This window comes from Heterocephalus glaber, unplaced genomic scaffold, assembly GCF_053883595.1.
Source record: "Heterocephalus glaber isolate CG9 unplaced genomic scaffold, H.glaber_assembly_v1.0 deba00001724, whole genome shotgun sequence".
Lineage (NCBI taxonomy): Eukaryota > Metazoa > Chordata > Mammalia > Rodentia > Bathyergidae > Heterocephalus > Heterocephalus glaber.
In genome coordinates, this window is record NW_028258435.1 from 5163008 (window position 1) to 5186572 (window position 23565).

General features: G+C 44.0%; 1 protein-coding gene across 1 annotated transcript in view; it reads left to right on the top strand.

Moving 5' to 3' along the window:
• Nucleotides 1-1368: 1368 nt before the first annotated feature.
• The window catches only part of Ywhaq (tyrosine 3-monooxygenase/tryptophan 5-monooxygenase activation protein theta), a 32386-nt gene continuing 10189 nt past the window's right edge, over nt 1369-23565 (top strand). The window contains exons 1-2 of the mRNA XM_004875243.4: nt 1369-1636; nt 2040-2414. Of these exons, the coding sequence (XP_004875300.1) occupies nt 2121-2414 (294 nt within the window). The 5' untranslated portion in view covers nt 1369-1636; nt 2040-2120. The remainder of the gene's footprint in view (nt 1637-2039; nt 2415-23565) is intronic.

The window sequence follows — 23565 nt, forward strand, 5'->3', positions numbered from 1 at the left end:
TCCACCTGCAAATGCTTTCCATTGGGATTTCTGTGTCCTGCTCCTCCCTGGCCCACAGGGCCATACATGATCGTGTGTTGGGCCCCAGGGATTCCAGAAATAACAGCAGGCTCTCCATGAGGAGGCTGGAACACAGTAAAGCATTTCTGCACTAAGACACAGGGTCTTTCCAGGCAGCCAGGGCTCTGCTGTGCAACACAGCACAAAGCAACCTTTAGTAGTGGGGCCCGGAGAGGCACCCCAGAGGGAGGCTGAACTGCTGGAAAGTCTGCACCTTCTCCTCCCAACCATCTGCCCTCCCAGATCTCCAGGACCGGACATTCTCAGATCGCTAGATCTGCATGTCTCCACTTAGAATTCAGATTTGCTTCTTACCCTTGATATTCCTTGCCTTTCTATGCTTCCTAGGTTACGCTGGAATTTCGATCAGAACAGTGAGAGACCAGATGGCAATTTTCACCCTAAATAACGGTAGGACAGCCACCTTTCTAGGAGTTGAGGGACTGGGAAGTACCAGGAGAGAAGGGAGCGGCTTAATAGGAAAGGAGAATGTTAGGATGGCCCCGAAATCTGGGGGAACGTTCTTGGAGTCAAGTGTCTTCTCAGAAAGACAAGGAAATAATTTTTTAAAAAAGTGTTCATATGCTTTACAGATGACAGTGTGAAATTGTATCTATATCTATACTTAGATGCATAATCTGGAAAAGGTAGAAAAGACCTAAAAATTGCTTTGGGGTGGGTGCGTAGTCATGGGTCGTTTTCTATAAATTGTGCTTAAATGTCATTTTTCATTTAAGGAAAAAAAAAAAAAAAAGCAATACCAGCGATCCGCCCGGGTCTCCTGGGAGCTACCTCTCTCCAAGGGAATCTGGTTTCGGGAGCCTGTCTGAAAACTTGAATGTATCAGGTCAAAGTTACACTTACGCCACTTTCTCCGGGAACTAATTCCTCCTTAATGGGGATGGGTTTATTTCTAATTCGCAGCCCTAACAGCAACGTCATGCACGAAAGGCTAGGTTTAGCGTCTTGAGCTTCAAACCTTTGTCACGAATACAAAAGGTGGAGGGATGGGGGGGAGAAAGAAAGAAAAAAAAAGAAAGACGCTTGTGCAAGACAGCGGCCGATCATGTCACCCTCCGAAGTCCAGTACGGGCCCGGCCAGCTGCCAGATGCAGCGCGCCGCAAAGCACCTCTGCAGCAGGAGCTGGGGGTGGGGAGGTCGTGCGCGCCTCGCGGTCCCCGGCCGCGCCCAGAAGCGCCTGGGCGGCGGGGAGGATGAGGGGAGTTGGTAACAGCATCGCCATGGCAACAGTGACGTCCTTTTACCCTGGATCTAATTGGAGGAAACCCCGTGGCCGAAGCCGCAGCCTGCCGGCCAACCGAACTTGTCCGGGCCGACCCACCCTCTTAGCCTCTGCTTCCCCTCACATCCCGCCCCTCGCACCCCCTTCCGCGCGCTCGGCTCTCATTGGTCAGAGGCAGGGCGGGAGGCTGGAATCCATGGTGAGATGCGGCTCGCTATTGGGCGGCTGCTCGCACCTCGCCTCCATGTTAGGTGGAGACGGGAGGGTCCTCGGCTAAAGCCAAAAGCCGATCAAAGTGGTGGGACTCGCGTCGCGGCCGCGGAGAAGAGAAGGTGAGCACCTGGGGGGTTTCCTCTGGCGTCCCCTGACCGTAGCTGGGGCCTGAGGGCCGGGCGGGGATGCTGCCCTCGGAGCGAGCTGCTAGCGACGCCGTTCGCCTCAGGGAACGGCTAGCGGCGGGAAGGTGCGGGGCCAACGGCCGCTTCCATCTTGAGTCGGCCGGGCGGGGGTGGCGGGCTCAGTTCGCCCCGGGCCTGCACGCGGGTCTCCGCCTCCTCTTGCGTGGGCCTCTGGCCTCGGTCACTCCGGCACCCGGAACTGGCGGGCGTGCGGGCGCGGGGAGGGAGATCGAAGCGGAACGCGTGTGCGCGGAGACAAAGCGGGCAGTGGGCTGCATTGTCTGACGCGCTCCCCTCCCTGCTTTTTGTCCTCGCCGGCGCCGCCCCGCCCCTTCAGCTCTTGAGGCGGACTCTTCCCGATCCGGGTCGCCCTCGCTATCCTCGCCCTCGGCGCCCGGGTTCCCCAGCCACCAGCGCCATGGAGAAGACCGAGCTGATCCAGAAGGCCAAGCTGGCCGAGCAGGCCGAGCGCTACGACGACATGGCCACCTGCATGAAGGCAGTGACCGAGCAGGGCGCCGAGCTGTCCAACGAGGAGCGCAACCTGCTCTCGGTGGCCTACAAGAACGTGGTCGGGGGCCGCCGGTCCGCCTGGAGGGTCATCTCGAGCATCGAGCAGAAAACTGACACCTCCGACAAGAAGTTGCAGCTGATTAAGGACTATCGGGAGAAAGTGGAGTCGGAGCTGCGGTCCATCTGCACTACGGTCCTGGTGAGCCCGGGTGGGGGAGCGAGGGGCGGCGGGGCGCAGTCTTTTTTGTGCGATTTGACCCTTCCGTGAAAGCTTTGTGGGCACGGGCTTGCCTGGAGTTTCCGGAGTCGAGAGGGTTTACAAAGGTGAGCAAACCCTGGCTGCCTTACTGGGTTATTTCAGTGCTAGAGACTCCACGGAGCTACTTTTCCAGGGATGAATAAATCTAGCAGATGCTGGGTTGCTAAAACTTTGAAACATCCAAGGAGGTTTGCCCAAGACTGAAAATGGTTCCTTACCTTTTACTGGGAAATAGTTTTTGAGGAGTGTCCGTCAATAAGGTCTCTACTCAGTTCACAGGCTTCCAGCAGCTGAAAGAAGGCATAGAGACCTTTCCCATAGAGACTCCGTAATAGGTTCTTCTCCCACATCTAGTAATGGAAAATCGGAACAGATACTTCATTTTTCAAGGAGGAGTTATCTGTTGAGCTTTTCCCTGGTAAGAAGGGAGAGGGACAGACAATAAATGCAAAGGGCTCAGCCAAATCTAAAGAACACAACGTCCTGGTCAGTTTTGGTAGTTAGTAACATTCTCTTGCTATTGAACAGCTACCCTTGAGCCCTGATGCGTTGGAATGAATTTATTTCTGACATGATAGAGAGAGCAGGAGAGCTTTCCAGGTTTGAACTGTCCAGTCTTGGCGTGAGTGACACTTGGGTGGAGTAGGTGGCTGCTATGATTCACCCTGATTAGAGTTTTAGCCTTGTCTTGGCATAGGTTTCTGATCAGTAAGTTTTTAGACTTTAAATACCAACACTATTCTGGAGTGTTATTAATAAGATGCTTTCATGCTGCAAAGAGTTGTTTCTACAAATAAAATAGAAAAAACTGGATGTGGCTTACCCCTTAAATGCCACGTTTAGAAGAGGCCTGCTGATTTTTGATGTGTTTATTCCACAGCTTGTTTAGTTGGGCTTTGAAAGACAAGCATGCTAGATTGGTGATTTCTCCAAAGGGAACACTAGAAGGAAAGTTTATCTTGACTCCCAGCCTTTTGTCCTTTATCTTATCAGACTAGTGGAGCAGGGAATTTTTTCCCCTTGTGAAAAAACATCTTTAATCTGTCTTTCTTGTAGAATACAAGTGATCTGAACATAATCACAGCTGATGGAAATAGCTGGCAAAGGGGCAAAAAAGCAGTGTAGAAGAGTGCGTACTAAAGTGGAAGAAACTTTATTGGCATTATTTGGATTGTGAAGGCAAGACTGCGTTTTATTCATCTATGTATTCCTAGCTTCTGGTCCCTGTGTGGCATAGGAGGCACTTCTATAAGCTTTTAGATCTGAATTGCTTGTATTCAAGAAATTTGTGAACTTCAAAATGATGATAAATTTCAGTAGTGTTTTGTAATGGTTATTGACACCATTATCTATTTGTAAGAGTTTCTAATAACCGAGTGTTTCCTATATATGTGTTAATGTTGAGGATTCTAACAGCATGCTTCACTCACTTTTCAGTTATTTATAGTTCGTTAGTTACCTTGTGCAATTCAGAATTACTGTAGTTTTCCTGTTTGATACCACATGAACTCGGGGCCAAAGAATATTCATTTTAGTTTGTAGAGCCATGGCAGGATAAAAACCTGGAGAGGGAGGTAAGCAACATAATTTTTTAGAGATGGTAACTGGGAGGGGATTTTCATTTTTTTGATTAGCAGTGGGGAGATGAAGATTTTTTTGAATGCTGTGGGTGTAGCAGCATCTGGAATTCAGGCTTGAGCGCTAACTAACCAGCCTATAATCTGAACTTACTTTCAAGGAAGTAATGGACTAGTAAACAAGAATGATGAGTGATAGATTAGTTATTTATTTAGTGGTGGTGGGTGAGGGGTTTGTGTATATTCTTGTGCTGGGGATCGAACCCAGGTCCTACTAGGCAGGTGCTCTACCACTGAGCTACATCTCCAACCCGAAATGCTTTTTCTTTTTCTTCGTTCCTTTTCTTTTCTTTTTGACAAATTAGTGATTCAATAAGGAGTTAATTGAAATGATGAATAAAGAGTGAAACCTAAAGTTTCTGACATATGTGCTAAAGTGAGGTTTTTTTGGGTTTTTTTGTTTTTTGGCACTGAGGATTGAACTCGGGTCCTTGTGCTTTCGCAGCAGGTGGCAAAACCACTGAGCTAAATCTCTGGCCTGGTTTTTTTTTTTTTTTGGTGAATGGGAAAGAGAATTTGTCTAGGAAGTAGGTGAGACTGATGTATCAAAAACTGCTTAAAGAGCAACATGAAAAACAGTCAGATTTTTTATTCAAAATAGCAGAGATTCTCAGCCTCTTTCCCTTTCATAGAGTAGATGGAGGTAGAATTATTCAATATATACAAGGTGGGCAACCAGCCTCAACTCTTGGTAATCACTATATTGAGAAAGGTTACTGAACTGTCTGTCTTTGGGTCATTTCTATAACCAGAAGATTGGGCTAGAATTTCTAGATCTCTTCTTAGTCTAGTGTAATAGATACTAGGTATTCTGTTTCTGCTGTGACTTCTTTCCATCTCTAAAGTGAATAGTTTTAAAAGTCCAAGTTCAGGAACACAATGTCCAAGGTACATGAAATATTGGAAAAACCAGTAACCAGCTTTGGGACAAGGGGGTTCGGAAGTCATTGGTGACTTTACTAAAGCTAAGTTTAACCAAAAACTGGGCAGTGGCTAACAGCATGTATAACATTTTTGGGAGTCATTAAGAATTTGGATGCAAAAATAAAATAAAATAAAATAAAAAAGAGAGAATTTGGATGCAGAGTTAGGCAGATCAAAGAAATGAGAGGGGCCCATAAGCCCTGACTTGGGAATAAGACCTATCATTTACGAAGTTTGTGACCTTGGAGTAGGAACCAGACAATTAGGAATATGTACAAGATAACCTGTGTTTCAGCACCAATGTTCTTTCCTATAGACTAATGTTTTAGACTTGATTTCAGTAGTCTGCTTTAGTGTGCACAATTTACAAAAACAAATCTTTTGTGATTTTTAAATAGTATGTCGAATCTGAAAAGTATCTCTGTGATTGTGTAAAAGCTTTGTAACTATTTCAGTAATATGCTGGAATGTAGTTGTGTTTCAATTTCTTACCGAAAGTGTGTCTTTTATACTGGTCGTTATTTTGGAGTAAGACTGTAAGTCATTGTTCCATTACCTTACAGTTTGGTGAGCAGGGATAAGTTCCCCTTTCCTCCTTCCCTCCTCTCCCTTCCTTTTTCCTTCCTTCCTTTCTTTCCCTCCCTTCTCTCTCCTCCCTCCCTTCTTCCTCTCCTTTTTATAGTACTAGGGATGGAACCCAGGTCCCTGGGCCCTGCCTTTGCTAGGCAAGCACTGAGCTACATCTCTAGCCCTTTTAAAATTTTGTTTTGAGATAGGCTTCAGAAGTTGTCCATGGTGGCCTTAAACTTGAATCCTCTTGCCTCCCAAGTAGCTGGAATTACAAGCACGTGACCCTGTGCCTGGCTAAATACCTTCATATTTCAGCCTCTCTTTCTTCATCTGTAAATGCTGTCAGCTTTTATAAGCTTGCAGTTAGAATGACGGCTAATCACTCACATTTATCGGGCACGTACTGAACACTAATTCTGTTCCCATAAGTTAGGTTGATAGTATGGAGAGTTTAAGAGCAGGATCACAGGCTTGGGGCCAGCCCAGGCAATTTAGCAAGACCTTGTTTCAAAAAAATAAAAAAAGGAGGGCTAGGTTGGCGGGCTGCCTGGGGACATAGCTTAGTAGTAGAGTGGTTCCCTAGCATTCATGAGGCCCTGGGTTCAGTTCCCACTACTGTAAACATAAAGTGGGGCCAACTGAGGCATAAGAGGTTAGTAATGTGAAGACTGGAGCACTAGTTTAAGTGATGCTCCAGAGTGAGGATTTTGCCCAAGTTGTGGGACTCCATATGAAAAGAAGCGATCTGAGTGTGGTGGCTCACTGCTGTAATCTCAGCAGTCCGGAGGCTGAGGCAGGAGGATTGCTGTGAGAGGCCAGCCTGGGCTCTCTATAGTGAGTTCAAGGCCAGCCTGAATTATATAGCCAGAGCCTGTCTCAAAAAAAAGAAGTAAAACACAGTAGTCCCTAAATGCATAGTAGCTTACTGAAGACCCAAGTAGGATTCTGTTTGATAGAATTTGTATATTTCAATAAATATAAGACATTAACTTTTACAATTTAGGAGGGAGAGAACATAGATCTTTGGTGGACAAAACTCTTAAGAGTCTGTAATACATCCTTATGCACAAGATATTGCAATAAAAATTTAAAACTCAGCGTTTAGGTTTTTTGCCTGTAGATTAAAAGCTCCTTGAAGCTAAAAGTTTTTTTGTGGGTTTTTGTTGTTTTTCTTCAAAACATAAAATGAGAGACACTCCACCTGGGGCAGTGGGGAAAAAGCAGTACAGGGGCCTGGACACGGGCCATCTTCCCCATTTTCACAGGGCATGTGGCTGTGCCAACCTACCAGAGTCTAGCAGGAATCACATAGTGTCGGCATCAGGGGAGGCTCCTATCCGGCCCTGGCTGCAGACAGCCTGGAGAGGCAGGGGTTGGCCTTCTGTTGACAGTGAGTGCCCGTGTAGCCAGGGTGGCACAGGCAGTTGAATGTGTTCTCCCTAACATGCAGGTCCTTCCATTAAAGCAGGAGCTGAGGGTGGGGTTCCGGACGCTCCCTCCCTCCTAGAGCTGGGGGTTTCCCGAACTCTGACCTTTAACTTCTCACAAGAAGCTGCACCCCTAGCAGAGGTCCTACCTCATACCTGAAGTAGAAAAATAGAAAGAATTTAAAGGTAAAATGGAATGGAACGGAAATGTAAGGATAGATCAGTATTTCTCAACCAGGATGTATTTACCCCCTCTCTACCCCCAGGAGAAACCCCTGACAACATCTGGAGACATTTTTCCAGGTCCAGTTGAAGTGGGAGGGATTCTTGGGCTAGGGGGTGGGATTTTTGCCTGCTGCTGACACTAGGTGGTGCAGAACCTGAATGCTGTCAGGGGGCACACACAGCTCTGCTGGTCTCCCCGGAATTAATTAACCAGTCCACCACAGCAGTAGTGTCACCAGAGCCCTGCAGCCCCAGATAACAGGTGCACTGCGATGGGTTCCATCCTGCTTGTCCTTTGGTTTGGCATCTCATCTGAACCTTTTGTCTAGACTTGTCACTTTCCCGTCACTGTTGTTTGTGCCATTTAGCTGTCTAAGTCATTTTACTGAAACTTGCCTGTTGGCTCCTGTATTTTCAGTCTCTCTTCTGAGTGCCTCAGAAACCCTGTGATTTGCTGTTTTTTATTTTTATTATTTATTTATTTATTTATTTTTGGTACCGGTGATCAAACTCGGATCCTTGACCTTGCGAGGCAGGCGCCGGAACCACGGAGCTAAATCCCCAGCCCTATTTGCGACAGGGTCTTGCTATATAGTTCATGCTGACCTCACACTCATAGTGATGATCCTCCTGCTTCAGCCTCCTGGGTGTGGAGATTACAGGTGTATGCCACCATGCCCAACTGATTTGCTGTTTTTACTCAGCACAGAGGGCTGGGGTGTAGCTGAGTGGTAGAGTGCTTGCCTAGCAGGCATGAGGCTGTGTGTTCAATCCCAGGACCATAGAGAAAAACCTTGGCACCGAAAAAAAAGCTGAAATTATACTGAAACCTATGAGGAAGCCATCGAACTATAGATACCCACCCCTTCATAAGTTCATGGGCAGCATATAGCATATGTGGTCCAGACTGAACCCTGTGGTGTGCTGTCAGTATGTAGTACCCAACTGAATATTGAAGGTTTAGACAGTTTTTCCCTGTTCTCAACAGCATTGGGAAGAACATCCTTTCTGGATGCGCTGTGCTAGGATTTAGCAGTGAAATTTCCAAATTGAAGGGTTTGCCTTTTTCCCAGCAGGCCCTCTGAAAAGATCGTATAAGTTTATACTGTCATCAGCAGTGGTGGGGAGTGGTCATTTCCCCTACCCTCTCCAGCACAGGAAGGTTTTTACAGATGACACAAATCTAGTGACCAGAAATACTGAACTGTTTCTTCTATGTTTAGTACTGGATGTAATGTGTACTACCTTGGCTGTCATAAAGGGTTGGTTAGCAAACTAATTTTTTTTTTTTTTTTTGGTACCGGGGATTGAACTCAGGTCCTTGAGCTTGCAGGGCAGGCCATGGAACCAATGAGCTAAATTCCCAGCCCAATTTTTTATTTTTGTTTTGAGGCAGAGTCTTACTGTGTAGTTCGAGTTGGCCTTGAGCTCACTACATAGCCCAGGTTGGCCTTGAACTCACAGTGATACCCCTGCCTCAGCCTCCAGACTGCTGGGATTATAGGAGTGTGCCACTAGGCCTGGCAGCAGAACTAATTTTAAGTCTCATATGCAGTTAGTTCCTTCCTCTCTCTCTCTTTTTTTTTTTTGAGACATGGTCTTGCTATGTAGTTCTGGCTGGCCTTGAATGCACTACATAGCCCAGGGTGGCCTTGAACTCATGGCGATCCTTCTGCCTCACCCTGTGGGATTGCAGGTGTGCACCAACACACCTGGCTGCAATTCCACTTATAAAATGATACTACGATATGGGGTTAATTTATTTTCAGTGCTTGATATTTGGAAAATCTTGATTATATTGATGCTCCTTTATGATATTTATCATTAAGACCAATATTTGTGCTTAGTAAAGTGACAACAGGAAATTATCTTTGAGTTCCCCCACTGATGTTCTGAATAGCAAGAGCTGTCATTTTACAGTTCACCTATTGTTTCACTCTTATTCCATAAATAAATGATGAGTGTTTCTTGAAAGCATTGTTTGAATTAAATACATATTTAAAGGTAAAGTGGTAATATCTAGCATTTCAAAATACTGGGAGCCATATAAGATGAAACAGGAGTAGGGCCGGGGATGTAGCTCAGTGGTGCCATGTTTGCCTGGCAAGTACAAGGTCCTGAGTTCCATCCCTGGTACCTCCAAAAAAAAAAGAGAGAGAGAGAGAAAACAAAAAATCAGCTGGGAATGTGGTCAGTGGTGCTGAGCCTGCCTGGCAAGTGCGAGGTTCTTGAGTTCAATCCCTGGTTCCGCCAAAAAAAAAAAAAAGATGAAACAGGAGTGTAATTGAGTTGATACAGTTGGCTGGTGTAAGTGGGAGTCAATACTATTTTTTTCTTCTATGCATGTTTAATTTTTCCGTAATAAGATGCCCCCTTCTGAATACTCCTAGGTATTAACGTAAGAGAAGTGGACAAATAGGTACAGTAAAAAGCCTGTGTAAGAGTATTTGTGCCACCTTTATTCTAAGATCAGACAACTGGAAACAGTCTGTTAATAGGAAAATTGTTAAATAGTGGTTTATTAATTATTGGAGGGGCATGCAGCAGTGGGCAGGAATGGACTACTGAAATAGACTACACCAGCGGGCTCCAACCCGGCAGGCTTTCCTCTGCTCTGGAGGGAGTGATTCAGAGGAGCGATAATCCAGATCCCTCGTCAGAGTTCACAGCAGACCCCACGTCCTCTGAGACTAGCCCACTGCTGACCTGCGGGTGGTGGCTCAGGTGGTGATAGAGGATGAGGAGGGCTGGAGACGCTGGAGGCTGCCCTCGCTCACCCACTGCGCTCTCACTGTGTGGCCACTCCTCCCAGGCAGTGCCTGTACCCCTTCAGCATAATACCAAATTTCAAAACTGAGTGAAGGAAAGAGCGTGAAGAAGTATTTAGTGTGTGATTGATTCTTGAAAATTGTAGAATAAGCAAAGCTGTTGTGGAAATAAATCCGAAGAGTAGTGGCCACTGTGGGAGTAGAGGCAGGAATTGTCTGGAAGGGGCAGAGGGACCTTTCTGGGTTGTGTTACTGGTGTGGCCATGCAGGTGCTGTGCATACCTTTCAAAACTAAACGTGAGAGAGATGCGCATGTGAGAACCCAGCTGTGTATACCAAAGACTGCTTTGCACTGTGTAAATTTCCCTTCAGAAGAGAATTAGTGATTGCCTGTGCTGAGGACTTAAATTTACATGAAGATTAAAGCAAGCATGGTGAAAGGTTACTGTAGGATCTGGGTGATGCACACTTGGGTCTTCGTGTAGTCGCTGAGTGGCCTATGTGAGGGCTTGACACCTAAGTGGGACAGACAGCATGCCCTGCATTTGCGGTCCTCAGGATGGGAATGTGTGGAGAGGTGTTGGTGCCCACTTAGGAGGTGTGGCAGTCAGATGTGCACTGCAGCTCATGTCGTGTCTGGTGCTGGCTGCTGACTTTCGGGTTGTGCATACTGTAGGGCTTCAGCTTGCAGGCTGCCTGGCTGTGGCCCCCTTTGCACATGTGGAAGTTCTGTGGCCCATGAAAGCTTTTGTGTACGTTATAAATAATTATGTTATTAGAAGTTAAAACAACTTTTATGATTCATTTATAATTAATTCATGTGGAATGTTTACTAATTCATTTAGAAAAATAAATCCATTAGAAATTAATGTATTTTAAAAAAAAGAAATTAATGTATTTTTAAATTGTGATAAAATACACATAACAAAATTTGCCATTTTAAGGGTACAGTTCTGTGCCATTCAGTACAATAGCTCACCTGTCTCCAGAACATTTTTTTCTTCTCCAGTTGAAACTTTAGGCGCATTACACACTAACTATTCTCCCCTGGCTCCTGTCACCCACTCACGATCCTGCTTCATGCTTTATGAATTTGACCACACTGGATAGCTGGTCTATAATAACTAAAAAAATAAGGATGACCTGAATAAAACAAATTGACACTAGTGGGATTGTTTTACTTTGAGTCTGTTTAAGCTGTCTCAATGTCACATCTCTCGGAGCTTCTGAGACATGCCCTGATGGGAAGAGCAGATAGTGGCTTAGCGAGAGTGCACCACCTGTTCACACAGAGAACCCTCACTGCCCCCTGAAATCCGCCCCTTGGGAGCCTTTGTGGCAATGGTGGCTGCTTGAGCACTTTACTTTCCAAGTAGTAGTCATTGTATGGTGTTATTGATATTTGTAAAACATTCCCCTCCCTTCTCATTTCCTTGTCCCTTTACCTTCCACCTTATCCTAGAAATACAGAAAAATTACATGTGCTAATGAAGAAAGGAGGCACAGTTGATTTTAGAGATTGGTTAATATGAATCCTTGTTAATTCCTAAAAAACAAATGGAAGACCTGATACATTGAGTAGCTTTTCCTTCTTCATATTGAGAGTCGTAATGTGTGGTTAATATTGTCTTCACTCTGCCCAAGTCTGCAACCACAAAGCTGAGTTGGTGTGCATGAAGTAAGTGGAACTGCTTGCATTTGGGTTTGAAAAATTTGCAAGCTTTGGGAGATAGTAAGTCTGGTTAGGTGCTGGCCAACTTGGTCAAAGAATTTATCCGTGGTCTTTCACACCAGTATTGATGACCCATTTACAGGCTCTCTATTCCCAATGTGTGATAGTCCATGATCTCTTAGCTACATGTCTTTCTCTAGTTGGATGTGGCATAGTATGCCAAATGTGTATTTTATAAGACATCGTCAGTTAGTGTACTAACTTTGGTTTTTGAAAATTTTTTCGTCTTCTTCTTCTTTTTTTTTTTTGAGACAGAATCTTGCTCTGTAGTTCAGTCAGGCCTTAAACTCACTATGTAGTCCAGGCTGGCCTTGAACTCCTGGCGATCCTCCTGCCTCAGCCTCCTGAGTGCTGGGATTACAGTCATGCACCGCCATGCCTGGCTTGTAATTTTTAGATTTTAATTCAGATACCATAAAATTCACCTAACGTGAATGATTCAGTGGGTTTTAGTTGAGTCACAAAGTTTTGCAGTCACCATTACTAATTCCAACTTGTTTTCATTACCACAGAAAGAAGCCGTGTACCCATATGTAGTCATTCATCATCTTCCTTTCCTTTAGGAGCAATCTACTTTGTCTATAGATTTGCCTCTTCTGCACATATGATGCAGTGGAATCATACAGTATCTGGCCTTTTAAACTTAGCATAATGTTTTCAGTGGTCATTCATGTTGTAGCATGCATTAGTACTTCATTTCTTTTGGGTTTTTTTTTTTCAAATGTGGTAAAGTATGCATTAAAATTTTATCATCTCAACCTTTTTTTTTTATTACTGGGGATCAAACTCAGGACCTTGCACTTGCGAGGCAGGTGCAGTGCCACTGAGCTAAATCCCCAGCCCATCTCAACTTTTTTACTGTATAGCTAGCTCATCACCACCATTCACCTCCAGAACTCTTTTCATTTTGCACAACTGTAACCCTTCCCATTAAACAGTAGCCTTTCATCTCCCTTTGACAACCAAAGTTTTTCTTGGGCGAACCCTACTTCCACCATTCTATCTCTGAATTTGATGACTGCCTTGTGTAAATGGAATCATAGTCATTGTGTCTGGCTGTTCAATATAATGTTGAACCATGTAATATGTCAGAATTTTGTGCTTTTTTATGGCTGGATAATACTCTATTGTATAGATAGCCCACGTGTAACTTACCTGTTCATCCATTGAGGAGCGAGCGCTATGGTTTCTTCCACCTTTTGGCTATTAAGAATAATGCTGCTGTAAAGATTGGTGGGCAAATTTTTGTGGGAATGTTTTCAGTTCTCTTCGGCATGTATCAGGGTCCTATGGCAATTGTTTAGCCATTTGGGAAATGGCCAGACTGTTTTCATATGTGGTTGTGCCAACTTACATTCCCATCAGCAATATTCAGGAGTCGTGGTTCTCCACATCCTTACTCTTAAGCTACCCCTGTAAGTCCTTTGCTCATTTTTTTTTCTTTTTTTTTTTTTTTTTTGGTACCGGGGATCAAACTCGGGACCTTACGCTTGCGAGGCAGGCGGCGGAACCACTGAGCTAAATCCCTGGCCCCTTTGCTCATTTTTAAATAGGTTATTTGCCTTTCTGTTCTAGGTTGTAATAATTCTTTATGTATTTGATATACTCTACCTCTATCAGATACATGGTTTGCAAATTTTTTCTCCAAAGCTGGCCCTCCTGTCATCCCAGTACTTGGGAAGCTGAAGCAGGAGAATCGCTCTGAGTTTGAAGCCAATCTGGGCTACATAGTGAGACCCTGTCTCAAAACACCAAAAAAAATTTTTTTTCTGCATTCTATGGATTGTTTTACTTTCTTGATAGTGTCCTTTTAAGCAGAAAAGTTGTTAGTCTTGATAAAATCCAATTTTCCCCCTTTGGTTGCTTGTGCTTTTGATGTAATATCTAAGAAGGCATTGCCTAACCCTAGGTAAAGAAGATTTGTACTTCAGCTTTCTTCTTTTTTGTGTGTGGGGGTACTGGGGATTGAACTTGGGACCTTGTGCTTGCCAGGCGGTCACTGGAACCACTGAGCTAAATCCCCGGCCCCTCAGCTTTCTTCTTAATATCACCACTTTAGCTCTTAGATTTAGTCCATTTTGAGTTAATTTTTGCGTATGGTGTGAAGAAGGGGCCCACATTCATTCTTTTAAATGTAGGTATCCAGTTGTCCCAGCAACATGTGTTGAAATATGAGTTTATATATACTTGAACTGAAATTATCACACAGAAAAAAATAATCGGATAATTGGGCATAAATGTTCTCCTGAGAAACTTGTGATTTCACTTGTTCTTCATGCTCCGGCCACATTCATTATCCAAAACACTTTTAACACACCGTTCTCACTTGTAAACATCTCTCGCATCTCTGAATGTTGAAATCATGAAGTAGTCACCAGGTTGCATAGTCAGTTACATATTGCAGCTTCTTCATACTTTTAAGTTGCCGCCTTGCACAGTTGAGATATGCATTCACCTGCAAGGAAACATACTGACTTGCTGAACTGCGCCTTTCGAGAAGGGTGCTTTTTCTGTCCCTGCTGGCTTTCACTGTAGAGCTTTGCGTTGCAGACTCTGGCCTCCCACGAGCACTTTCCCTTTCTCGGAATTCTCTGTTTGAAAATAGGGAACCAGAGCTGCTTCCCATTACTGCTTTCATGAACACTGTTGCTGATACAGACCTGGGGGAGAGAATTATTGCTTCAAATTCCCATCATTACATAGAAGATGAAATCTAGGCTCTTTAATGTGACCTGAGACCTGGAATCTTTTCTCTCCAGCCTCCTTTCTTTTTGCTCTCTCTGTTCCAGCTGCATGGAGCTATCTGTGGTTCTTTCCTGCTTGGTTCATTTTCTTACATCTGGTCTGATTCTCTCCCTGGTGTGAGAATGTGTGAATATATTTAAGTAGTGTTTCCTTTTCACCAAGTTGATAATGAGATTCATTTCTCTATTGTCCAGAGTTTACTAGTGTTCTAAGTTCCTTTTATGAATGTCTCCAAAATCAGATGCACCCAGTTTGGATCAGTATTGTTAAGCTGTAAGGATATATACAAATAAGGATTTTGTCTTTATTTTTTCCTCAGTAACACTACTTTTTTCCAAGGTTTTTTTTTTTGGTACCAGAGATCGAACTCGAGACCTTGCACTTAAGAGGCAGGCGGTGGAACCACTGAGCTAAATCCCCAGCTCCAAGGTTGTTTTTAATGCTGTACCTAGTAGTTCAGTTCAAGACAATCTGTAACACATGTAAGTTTAGTTAGAAATGGAGGACAATTTTCTTACCATAGGCTCTTAAATTCTTGTTGACCCTGTTCTTCCCTCTGTGCCCTGTAACAAACCTGAGAGACTAGAGGCAGTAAGGAATTGAATATATTATAGCAGCAGAGGTACAGACGGAACACGTAGCTTGCAGACTTAGAGTATAAATTGTACTAGTGGCTTAATGCAATTTGTCATATATTTAACAAAAGGGAATCTCAAACCAAAGTACAGTGGTGTCCTTGCCTTAGTATGAGCCATTTTCTATCTTTGGTAGTCTTTCTAGAATATAGCAAAATTTGACTCATATATAGTAAGTTAACCAGGCAATTTTGACCCATTTTTAACTAATAGAGCATTCTTTCTATTAGGTTTAGGATGTCTGTCCAGTTTGATTTACCTACAACCAACCTGAGATTTGGCTTTTTGTCCCTTCCCTCTCTCCATACTTTTTGTTTTATGCTTTGTTTTTTGTTTTTTGAGACAGGGTCTCTTGCTATGTAATTCAGGCTGGCCTTGAACTCACTGTTTTAGTCCAGGCTGGCCTCAAAATTGGAGCTGTCCTCCTGCCTCAGCTTCCCAAGTGCTGGAATTATAGGTGCGTGGCACCACTTTATAGGTATGTGGCCCTCTTTCTCTCTTAGGGAAAATTCTTCTGTGCTAACTCATTTATCCTTTCCTTTGAAAATCAGTGGCTAAAGTGCTTCTGGATTGCAGTGTATTGAACACTCTTTGAGGGAAGAAAATACTGTATAGGCATTGGTATTTACCTTGGTCCTTTTGTCAGCACATGTCTGGAAATGCTGGTAAATAGTCTCAGTGTATGTAATAGATTTTTAGAAGGTGGTATTACTGTCATTAGGGGTGTCTCTCTAAACCCGCACGTCTCAGGAATCTTTGAGCAGAAGGTACATGTTGTACTCATATATTGCACTTGTGACCACTCAGTATCCAGCTGCTGAAATGTAGGGATATCACACAGAGGTCAGGATTGGACACGTTGGTTTCTTATGATGCCTGGAATTACTCAGCTGCTTCAAAGTAAGAGACAGGACCATAATTTCCTTTGCTGCCAGCACGTTACAGTTTGCACATGTCTCTATTGCTCCTTCATTTGGCAGAGGCTATCCTCTGTTTCCTGTCTTCAGCACTTTCTGCTACATGTTGTGTTAGTCATCTTTCTGTCACTGTGACAAAACACCTGACACAAACAGTTTAAGGAAGGAAAGATTTTGGCTCATGGTTTCAGAGGCTTCAGTCCATGTTAAGCTGGCTCCGTGTTTGTGGCCCTGGCAAAGGCAAGCTGCTCACCTCCTGTCACCTAGGAAGCGGCAAGGGGGAAAGCTGGAGAAGAAGGAGCTGGGGACAAAATGTGCCCTCAGAGGCTGCAGCCTGTGGCTTATCTCTACTCCTGTGGTAGCTCCCGCCTTTTCCCAGCTGATTGATGAGTTCCAGCACCCTGTGGTCCTGTCTCCAGGTTCCCCTGCTGCACATGGCCTGCTGAGCATTGAGCTTTATCACACCTCATCCCTAATACTCGTCTTCCCCTCTTGTCATAAAGGCTTCTTTGTTGAGTTGGAAGGCAGGATGGACATTTTTACACCAATTCATCTTTGTTGTTTTTCTTTTGTTTTAGAGAGGGGAGGGGTGCGCTGGCTTACAAAAAGACTGTCTCAGCCCCTGTAAGGCACCACTGTGTAGCAAATATTGACAAGTACTAGGTCAGTTTTGCCATGGTTGTGGGATAGCAGGGGCTAGAGATTGCGTGGATCAAGAGAATTTAGAAATATCTGGGGTAGGGAGATACAGTAAGTTTTTTTTCTTTTAAATATTCTTACGGTATTGGGGATCAAAACCAGGGCTTCCAGGCCTGCTAGGCAAGCACTCTCCCACAGTGCTGCATCTCCAGGACTTTGAATTTTATTTTGAGATGACTCACCAAGTTGCCCAGGCTGGCAGTATTCCTGCCTCACTCTCCCAAGTAGGTGGGCTTATGGTTGGGTGTGTGCCGCCCTGCCCTGCCCTGCCCAGCAGTTTGTCCTTTTTGTGGAAAGCCTTGGATTTTCTTCAGCTGAGTCCTTCTCTTCTGTTTGCCTGTCTATCCTGTGGGGTTTTAGCTCCTTATTTTCTTTTACTAGCAAAAGTACCCCCTGTATTGCATGGGCTGCTCTTGGCTTATTTCTACTTGCACTGTAACTCAAGTGGCACACACTGTTGGGTCTGAGGGTATATTCTCTAACATCATGTGAACAACTCATCATATTAATTTGTGACATTAATTCAACATGTATCCCAGATAGTGTTGGGATTCAAATCCCCCAAATTAGAGCATTTTTCATGTAATGTGACTTGTATTCTATACAGATACTGTTAATCCCTTTCTCCTAAAAAGCCATGTTGTCATTAATGACTGCTCTGTAGTAGTGTGTATTTTAATAAGTATAAATTGGAACTGTGAAGCCAAGAATCACTTTGTCAGGGATTTGTCCCTTTCAAATTAGAGTAAGAAAGGTATTTGTTAGGGGTGCTGGACAGGTTATAGCTGTTGTGCTCCCTTAGGGTTTAGGGGTTGTTTCTGCAGCCATTTGGGCTCCAGATTGAACTTGTTGGTACATTGAGAGGGAAGCAGTAAGAATTATTAGTCAGGCAGAGTCATCTCTAACCACATTTGTTGTTTGTAGACAGACAGGAAGATTCAAGTTAGTTAGCATCAAAAGACTGATAGGTGAGCACAGATCCCCAAGAACCTGCAGGTGGGCAGCCTCACTGACGGCACCCCAGCTCTGCCTCTGCTGCATGGTGTCACCCTGATCACTGCTCAGGGCATTGGAAGGCACCTCAATGTTGCTCCCATCCTCCTGGCCCACGGAGAGTAATAATAGAAGTTGGGGAGTTAGGCGGTGCTTCCTGGCCCACCCCTTTTGCATAACCCTTTTTGTGTAACACAGAATAACCATGTTTGGAAGGTCCCCTGGTGAAAATGGATTTCTTGACTTGCTGCTGTGATGATGAGGGGATGAGCTCTTTACCCCTTAGATTGCTTGGAGCCTTAGGTTGAGGTCTGATTTTGTAGGATTCAAGTGCTGTTTATCCATTAACTGGCTGTTGGTGTTTTTGAGCAGGGACTTAACAGGCCCAGAATGGAATTTAAGGTTAATCTAGTAGCAGGGTACAAAATGGATTAGAGAAAAGAACTCTAAAACCTGGTCAAGTAGGTTAGTGGATTAGTTGAGGTGAAATGGTATGGTTAACTTGGGTAGGAGAAATGGGCATGAGGGCTAGGGGCATAGCTTGTTGCTAGACTGTGGACTTTGCAGGCACAAAGCCTTGGGTTTACTCCCCAGCGAGGGAAGGAGGGAAGAGCAGGGGACTGGAAAGATTGACCAAAAATAAACTGTTGCAGAGTAGAATCAGTAAGATGTGACAGCTGGTGATGGGATGGGCGTGGAGAGTGAAAATTCAAAGGTACTGTTCATGAGCCGAGTGGCTCGAAAGTAGGAGCGTGGTGGAATAATTAGTAGAAATAAGTAGTAAAAGTACAGAAATAGGCCGAATGTGGTGGTGTACTCCTATAATCCCAGCACTCAAGAGGCTGAAGCAGGAGGATCACCCCAAATTTGAGCTCAGCCTGAGCTACATAGCAAAACCCTGTCTCAAAAAACCAAAACAAGGGCTGGGGATTTAGCTCAGGGATTCCGCCACTTGCCTCACAAGCTGAAGGTCCCGAGTTTGATCCCCAGTACCGGAAAAACAAAGCCAAAAAAAACCCCCAAAGTATGGAAATAGGTTTGGGAGTAAATTTATTTCCATTTAGGGCATATTGAGATTTAGTAGATACACATATTTCAAAACGTCTAAGGTTACTTAGCCAAGTAGCACTACAGAAAAATTGGAACTGTGAGTCCTCTATGTGTTTTCCAGTAGGTGCAGTGGGAAGGAGCACATAACCTCTTTGGGTTTAACTCTCGTTTGTGGTGTGGCCTTTAGCCTTAGAAATGCAAACCTGACCAGGGTGAAGCCATCTTTCAAGGGTAGAATCACATGACAAGCTTTTGTGGCCGGTGTGGAAAGCTGTCTCAGTTAGCTTGCTGATTTGCAACGAGGAAGACTGGCACAAAGAGGGCCAGGAAGCTGCGTAGTGAGGGTGGCATGGAGACAAAAAGGGAGCTGGATGGCTGCTCAGAGGTTTACTGGGCATGGGCGCCACGCTAGATGATTTGTTGGTGTGTTGACTGATTCATAAGGCGCAGGCTCTGTATTGGCTCTTTTCTTTCAGTGTCTGTATATTTAAATATATTTACTTGATACTGTGTCAGATTATAGTCATTTTACATTCTCATTAGTGGACTGTATATATTTCACACATACAAGATGAAGTCATTGCCTTCAGTGGTTTGTATTGGAGAAGCACACATTCCCAGTGCGCCGTTCTTCCTTGGCTGCTAAGGGCAGGCTTGGTACCTGGAGAAAACGAACTTCCTGGGGCTGGGGCCACTGACATATGGAAAGGAGGCAGCCACAGGAAGCATAATGATACCCAGTTCCAGGGTTCTGTCTCTTCTGTGGCAGAAAATTGAGTAGGGGAAGAGAACAAATGGCAGATGATGTTGGGAAGGCAAATTTAACTTTTAAAAAGCGAGTAACATTTAAAGCCCCGGTGCCCCATCCAGATGGGAGTTCAGGTTGGTGCAGGATTGGACGATGTGATGCCTGATGGTTCAGGGGTGTGTGCCTGTATTGTTCTTTGTATTAACTCATGTAGCCTTCACAACAGTCCTGTCAAGTAGAAGCTTTTACAGATAAAGAGGTTCAGAGTTGTAAACGTTAATTGCCCAGCTAAGTAAAGAACAAATTTGTGAGTTACTGACATGTAGCTATAGGGTGAAGTATGTGTGTCTTATCAGTTACCTTCAAATGGACAGTGAACTATTGAAATATTTGGAGTTCTTGGTTTTTCTAATAGAACATTTCCTCCTAGAGTGAATTACCATAGTTCACTTGTCAGAAATGAATTGGAAGAAGCTTTAGAAAACTTAGTCTTAAAAGCAGATACCTGCCGGGAGTGGTGGTGCATGCCTGTAATCCCAGCACTTGGGAGGCTGAGGCAGGAGGAGGATCCTCAAGTTGGAGGCCAGCTTGGGCCCATACTGAGTTCAAAGCCAGTCTGAACTACATAGCAAGACTCTGTCTCAAGAAGAAAAAAGCAGGCCAGGGATTTAGCTCAGTGGCAGTGTGCCTGCCTCGCAAGCATCAGGACCTGAGTTCGATCCCTGGTACCAAAAAAAAAAAAAGAAGAAAAAAGCAGATACCTGTTGGGTTAAAAGGGAAAAAAAAAAATCCCTAAAAATTTTAGATTGCCCTCTAAAGAAAGTTAAGAAACACTTGTCTTCTTAATGTTTTCTTTCTTTCTTTTTTTAACCCCCCTTGCAGTACTATGGCTTGAGCCCAGGGTGTTTGCACTGAGCTACATCCTCAGTCTCTTTTCTTTTTTTTTGGTACCGGGGATTGAACTCAGGACCTTGCGCTTATGAGGCGGGCGGTGGAACCACTGAGCTAAATCCCTGGCCCCTCAGTCCCTTTTCTTATTTTGAGGGTTTAAACTTGGGATCCTCCCACCTCAGCTTCCACACTGCTGGGATTATAGGTATGCACCACCACACCTGCCAGGTTCTCTTAATGCTTCTTTGATTTTAATAGTCAACTCAATCCTTTGCACATAAGAACATCACCTTTTGCAAATATGAAGTGTCATTCTGCATTTTGTAATAATATTCTGTATTATCTCAGTTTTGGAAGTGTGAAAATTGCAGGTTATGACCAGGACATCTTTGGTTGCTCAGTGTTTGAGGGGAAGGTGTTACTGGGGATTGAACCCAGGGAGTGCTGAACTATACCCCCAGCCCTTTTTTTTTTTTGTGACAGATCTCACTAAATTCCCCAGGCTGGCTGGTCTGTAACTTGAGATCCTCTTACCCCAGCCTCCTGAGTAGCTTGCATTACAGGCCTGTGCCACCATGGCCAGCTTTGTACTCAATAAAAACATGACTCTTAATATCCATTTAGTAACTTTCCTTTACTCTGTTACCTCTTGAGACTCTTTTTTTAACGCTGCGTGAGTGAGAACTTCACTGTCTGGAAATGGTTTTGCTTTTGTATGGTACTTTAATTGGTTATGAGAGAAAGAAAAAGAATGGAGAGGAGAAAAGGGGGAAGGGAGGAAAGAAGAAAGGAAAGATAGATCTTAACCTGGTGTGGTAGCACATACCTCCCTTTGGGGGGCTGAGGCAGGAGGATTACGAGTTCAAGGCCAGTGTGGGCTACTAGCAAGACCCTGCTCCCCCCTGCCAAAGAAGTTTTTGTTTTTTTCCAGTACCAGGGATCGAACTCAGGACCTTGTGCTTGCCAGGCAGGGGTGGTACCACTGAGCTACATCCCTGGCCTAGGCAGTTTTTTTCGTTGTTCATCCTCTGAAACATGGTTGTTTATTAACTATGTTGCAAACTTTCACTTTTTGCTCTAACACCCCCAGCACCTTGTTTGGGTATATCTCCCTTCCTTCCCTTGGAGCTCTGCCATATTCTTTTCTTCTATTTTTTATATTTGTTTAACATTTGGATTTTTTTTTTTTTTTTTTTTTTAGTAGAATTTGCTTTAACTCAGTCTCACCCTATTGCCAGAACCAGAAAGTCATGTTTCTGTAAATTTATTTTTAGGATGTGAGTCACACATTTCTTAAGGTATTCTGTACTAACTGGAGTGAGAGAGGCTGTGTGTGTGCGGATTGCTTTTCAGTGCTGAACGTGACATTTAAGATGTGTTGACAGACACTTCATGTGGTTGGGTAGACAGTGCACTAGACACAAATTCAGATGAACCTGGATTAAAAGTCTTCTGTTTGTGTACTAGGATCAAAGCGTCACATAATGTTATATTCTTCTCATATTGGTCAGAAATGTTGGTAATATTTTACCTGATTTAATTTGATAGAAAAATATTAGGGAATGTAGTTTTAGTACCAGACAGGATCTTTACATGAAGTTTCACTTGAGATACATCTAGAAAATGAAATAGTATTATTAATATATAAAGTTACTGCAAATAAGAAAAATCTCATTAGGAGAAATGTGTTTGGATATGAACACTGTCGGTAGTAAAGAGCATACAGGTATTCAGCTTCATTTACGATGAAGGATTTTGCAAGTAAAAAAACCAGTAAGATTTTTTACTCTTGGGTTATCTGATCAACTTGAATCTCATCCTGGATTTGTCAGTTAATGCAATAAATCTTTTAGGTTTAAGACTATCTTACATATTTAGATGGAATGGTGATTTCAGCGACTGGGTCCTAGGATTACAGGTGTGCACTACCACATCTGGTGAGGGGGAACTTTTTTTTTTTCCCTTGTATTGGGAATTGAATTCAGGACCTTGTGCTTGCCAGGCAGGTGTAGTGCCACTGAGCTACATCCTTGGCCCTGGAGGAACTTTTAACCTTGTGAATATTAATACTGATTCTCTTCCTTCTTACCAGTACCTTTATTTGGAAAGATTTTTCAGGGAGCCTCTTGTCAGTTTGGGTTTTTTTTTCTTTGACTTGTATTGAGTTTTTTAAAAACAATTTAAAAATGATTTCAAATTAACTTGTACAACCTGGATGTATCTGTTAAGTACTAATGGTCTGTAGTCTGGTATTACTAACTTGATCCAGCCATGACCCTTTTGGTAAAACATGAGCAGAATGCATTGTGTATTAATGGGGTAAAAGCACGCACGTCTGAGCATGTGGGGAGACAGAGTTACTCTGTACCTGTTGTTTCCTTCACAGAGCTGGTGGCATCTGACAAAGAACCATGCTACCTGGCTGAAACTCCAGGACGGATATTGCCCAAGTCACTTTATAAAAGCCCAACACTGTCAATCGTACGTAATAGCGATGTGCAAAGTCATGAAGCTAACACTCTTAGACGTTCCGGTCAGCTTCTAGGTGCTGTGTCATAACTAACGCAGTAGATGATTAGCAGCTTCTGGGGCCTTGGAAGGCTAATGTGCCCCCAAGTCTGGTACATTCCTTGTCCCCAGGTTGTCAAAAATACCCACACCTAGTAAGAAGGACAAGGAGGCGCTGGGCTACAATGGAGATTTCTGTCTGCTTCTCATGCCAGCCCTCATCCTAGTCAGGCTTTTCTCGGCTTCTCCACTCTTCTGTGCATTGAGTCACAAAGTCCCAAGCATAAAAGGGCCTTTTGGTGTGACTGCAGGTAATGTCCTCACCAGCCCTGGCATGTTTCTGGGGATCATCCATGAGATGTTATTGTGGTACCTGACACACATCAGAGAACAGGAAAAGTGAGAGGCACTTACATTTGTATGGCGGGGGGCAGACAGAAATACTGTTGGTTTTTTGATGCTATTTCTCGAATCTACTCTTGTTAAATTTCTTAAGACAGCAGTGGATGAGTCAATTTGAGGTTCGGTACTCTACCTTCCCCTCTGAAAACAGAAAAATCCAGGAGTCACCCATGATATATAAAAATGGTAATAGAGAGCCAGCCATGGTGGTACATGCCTG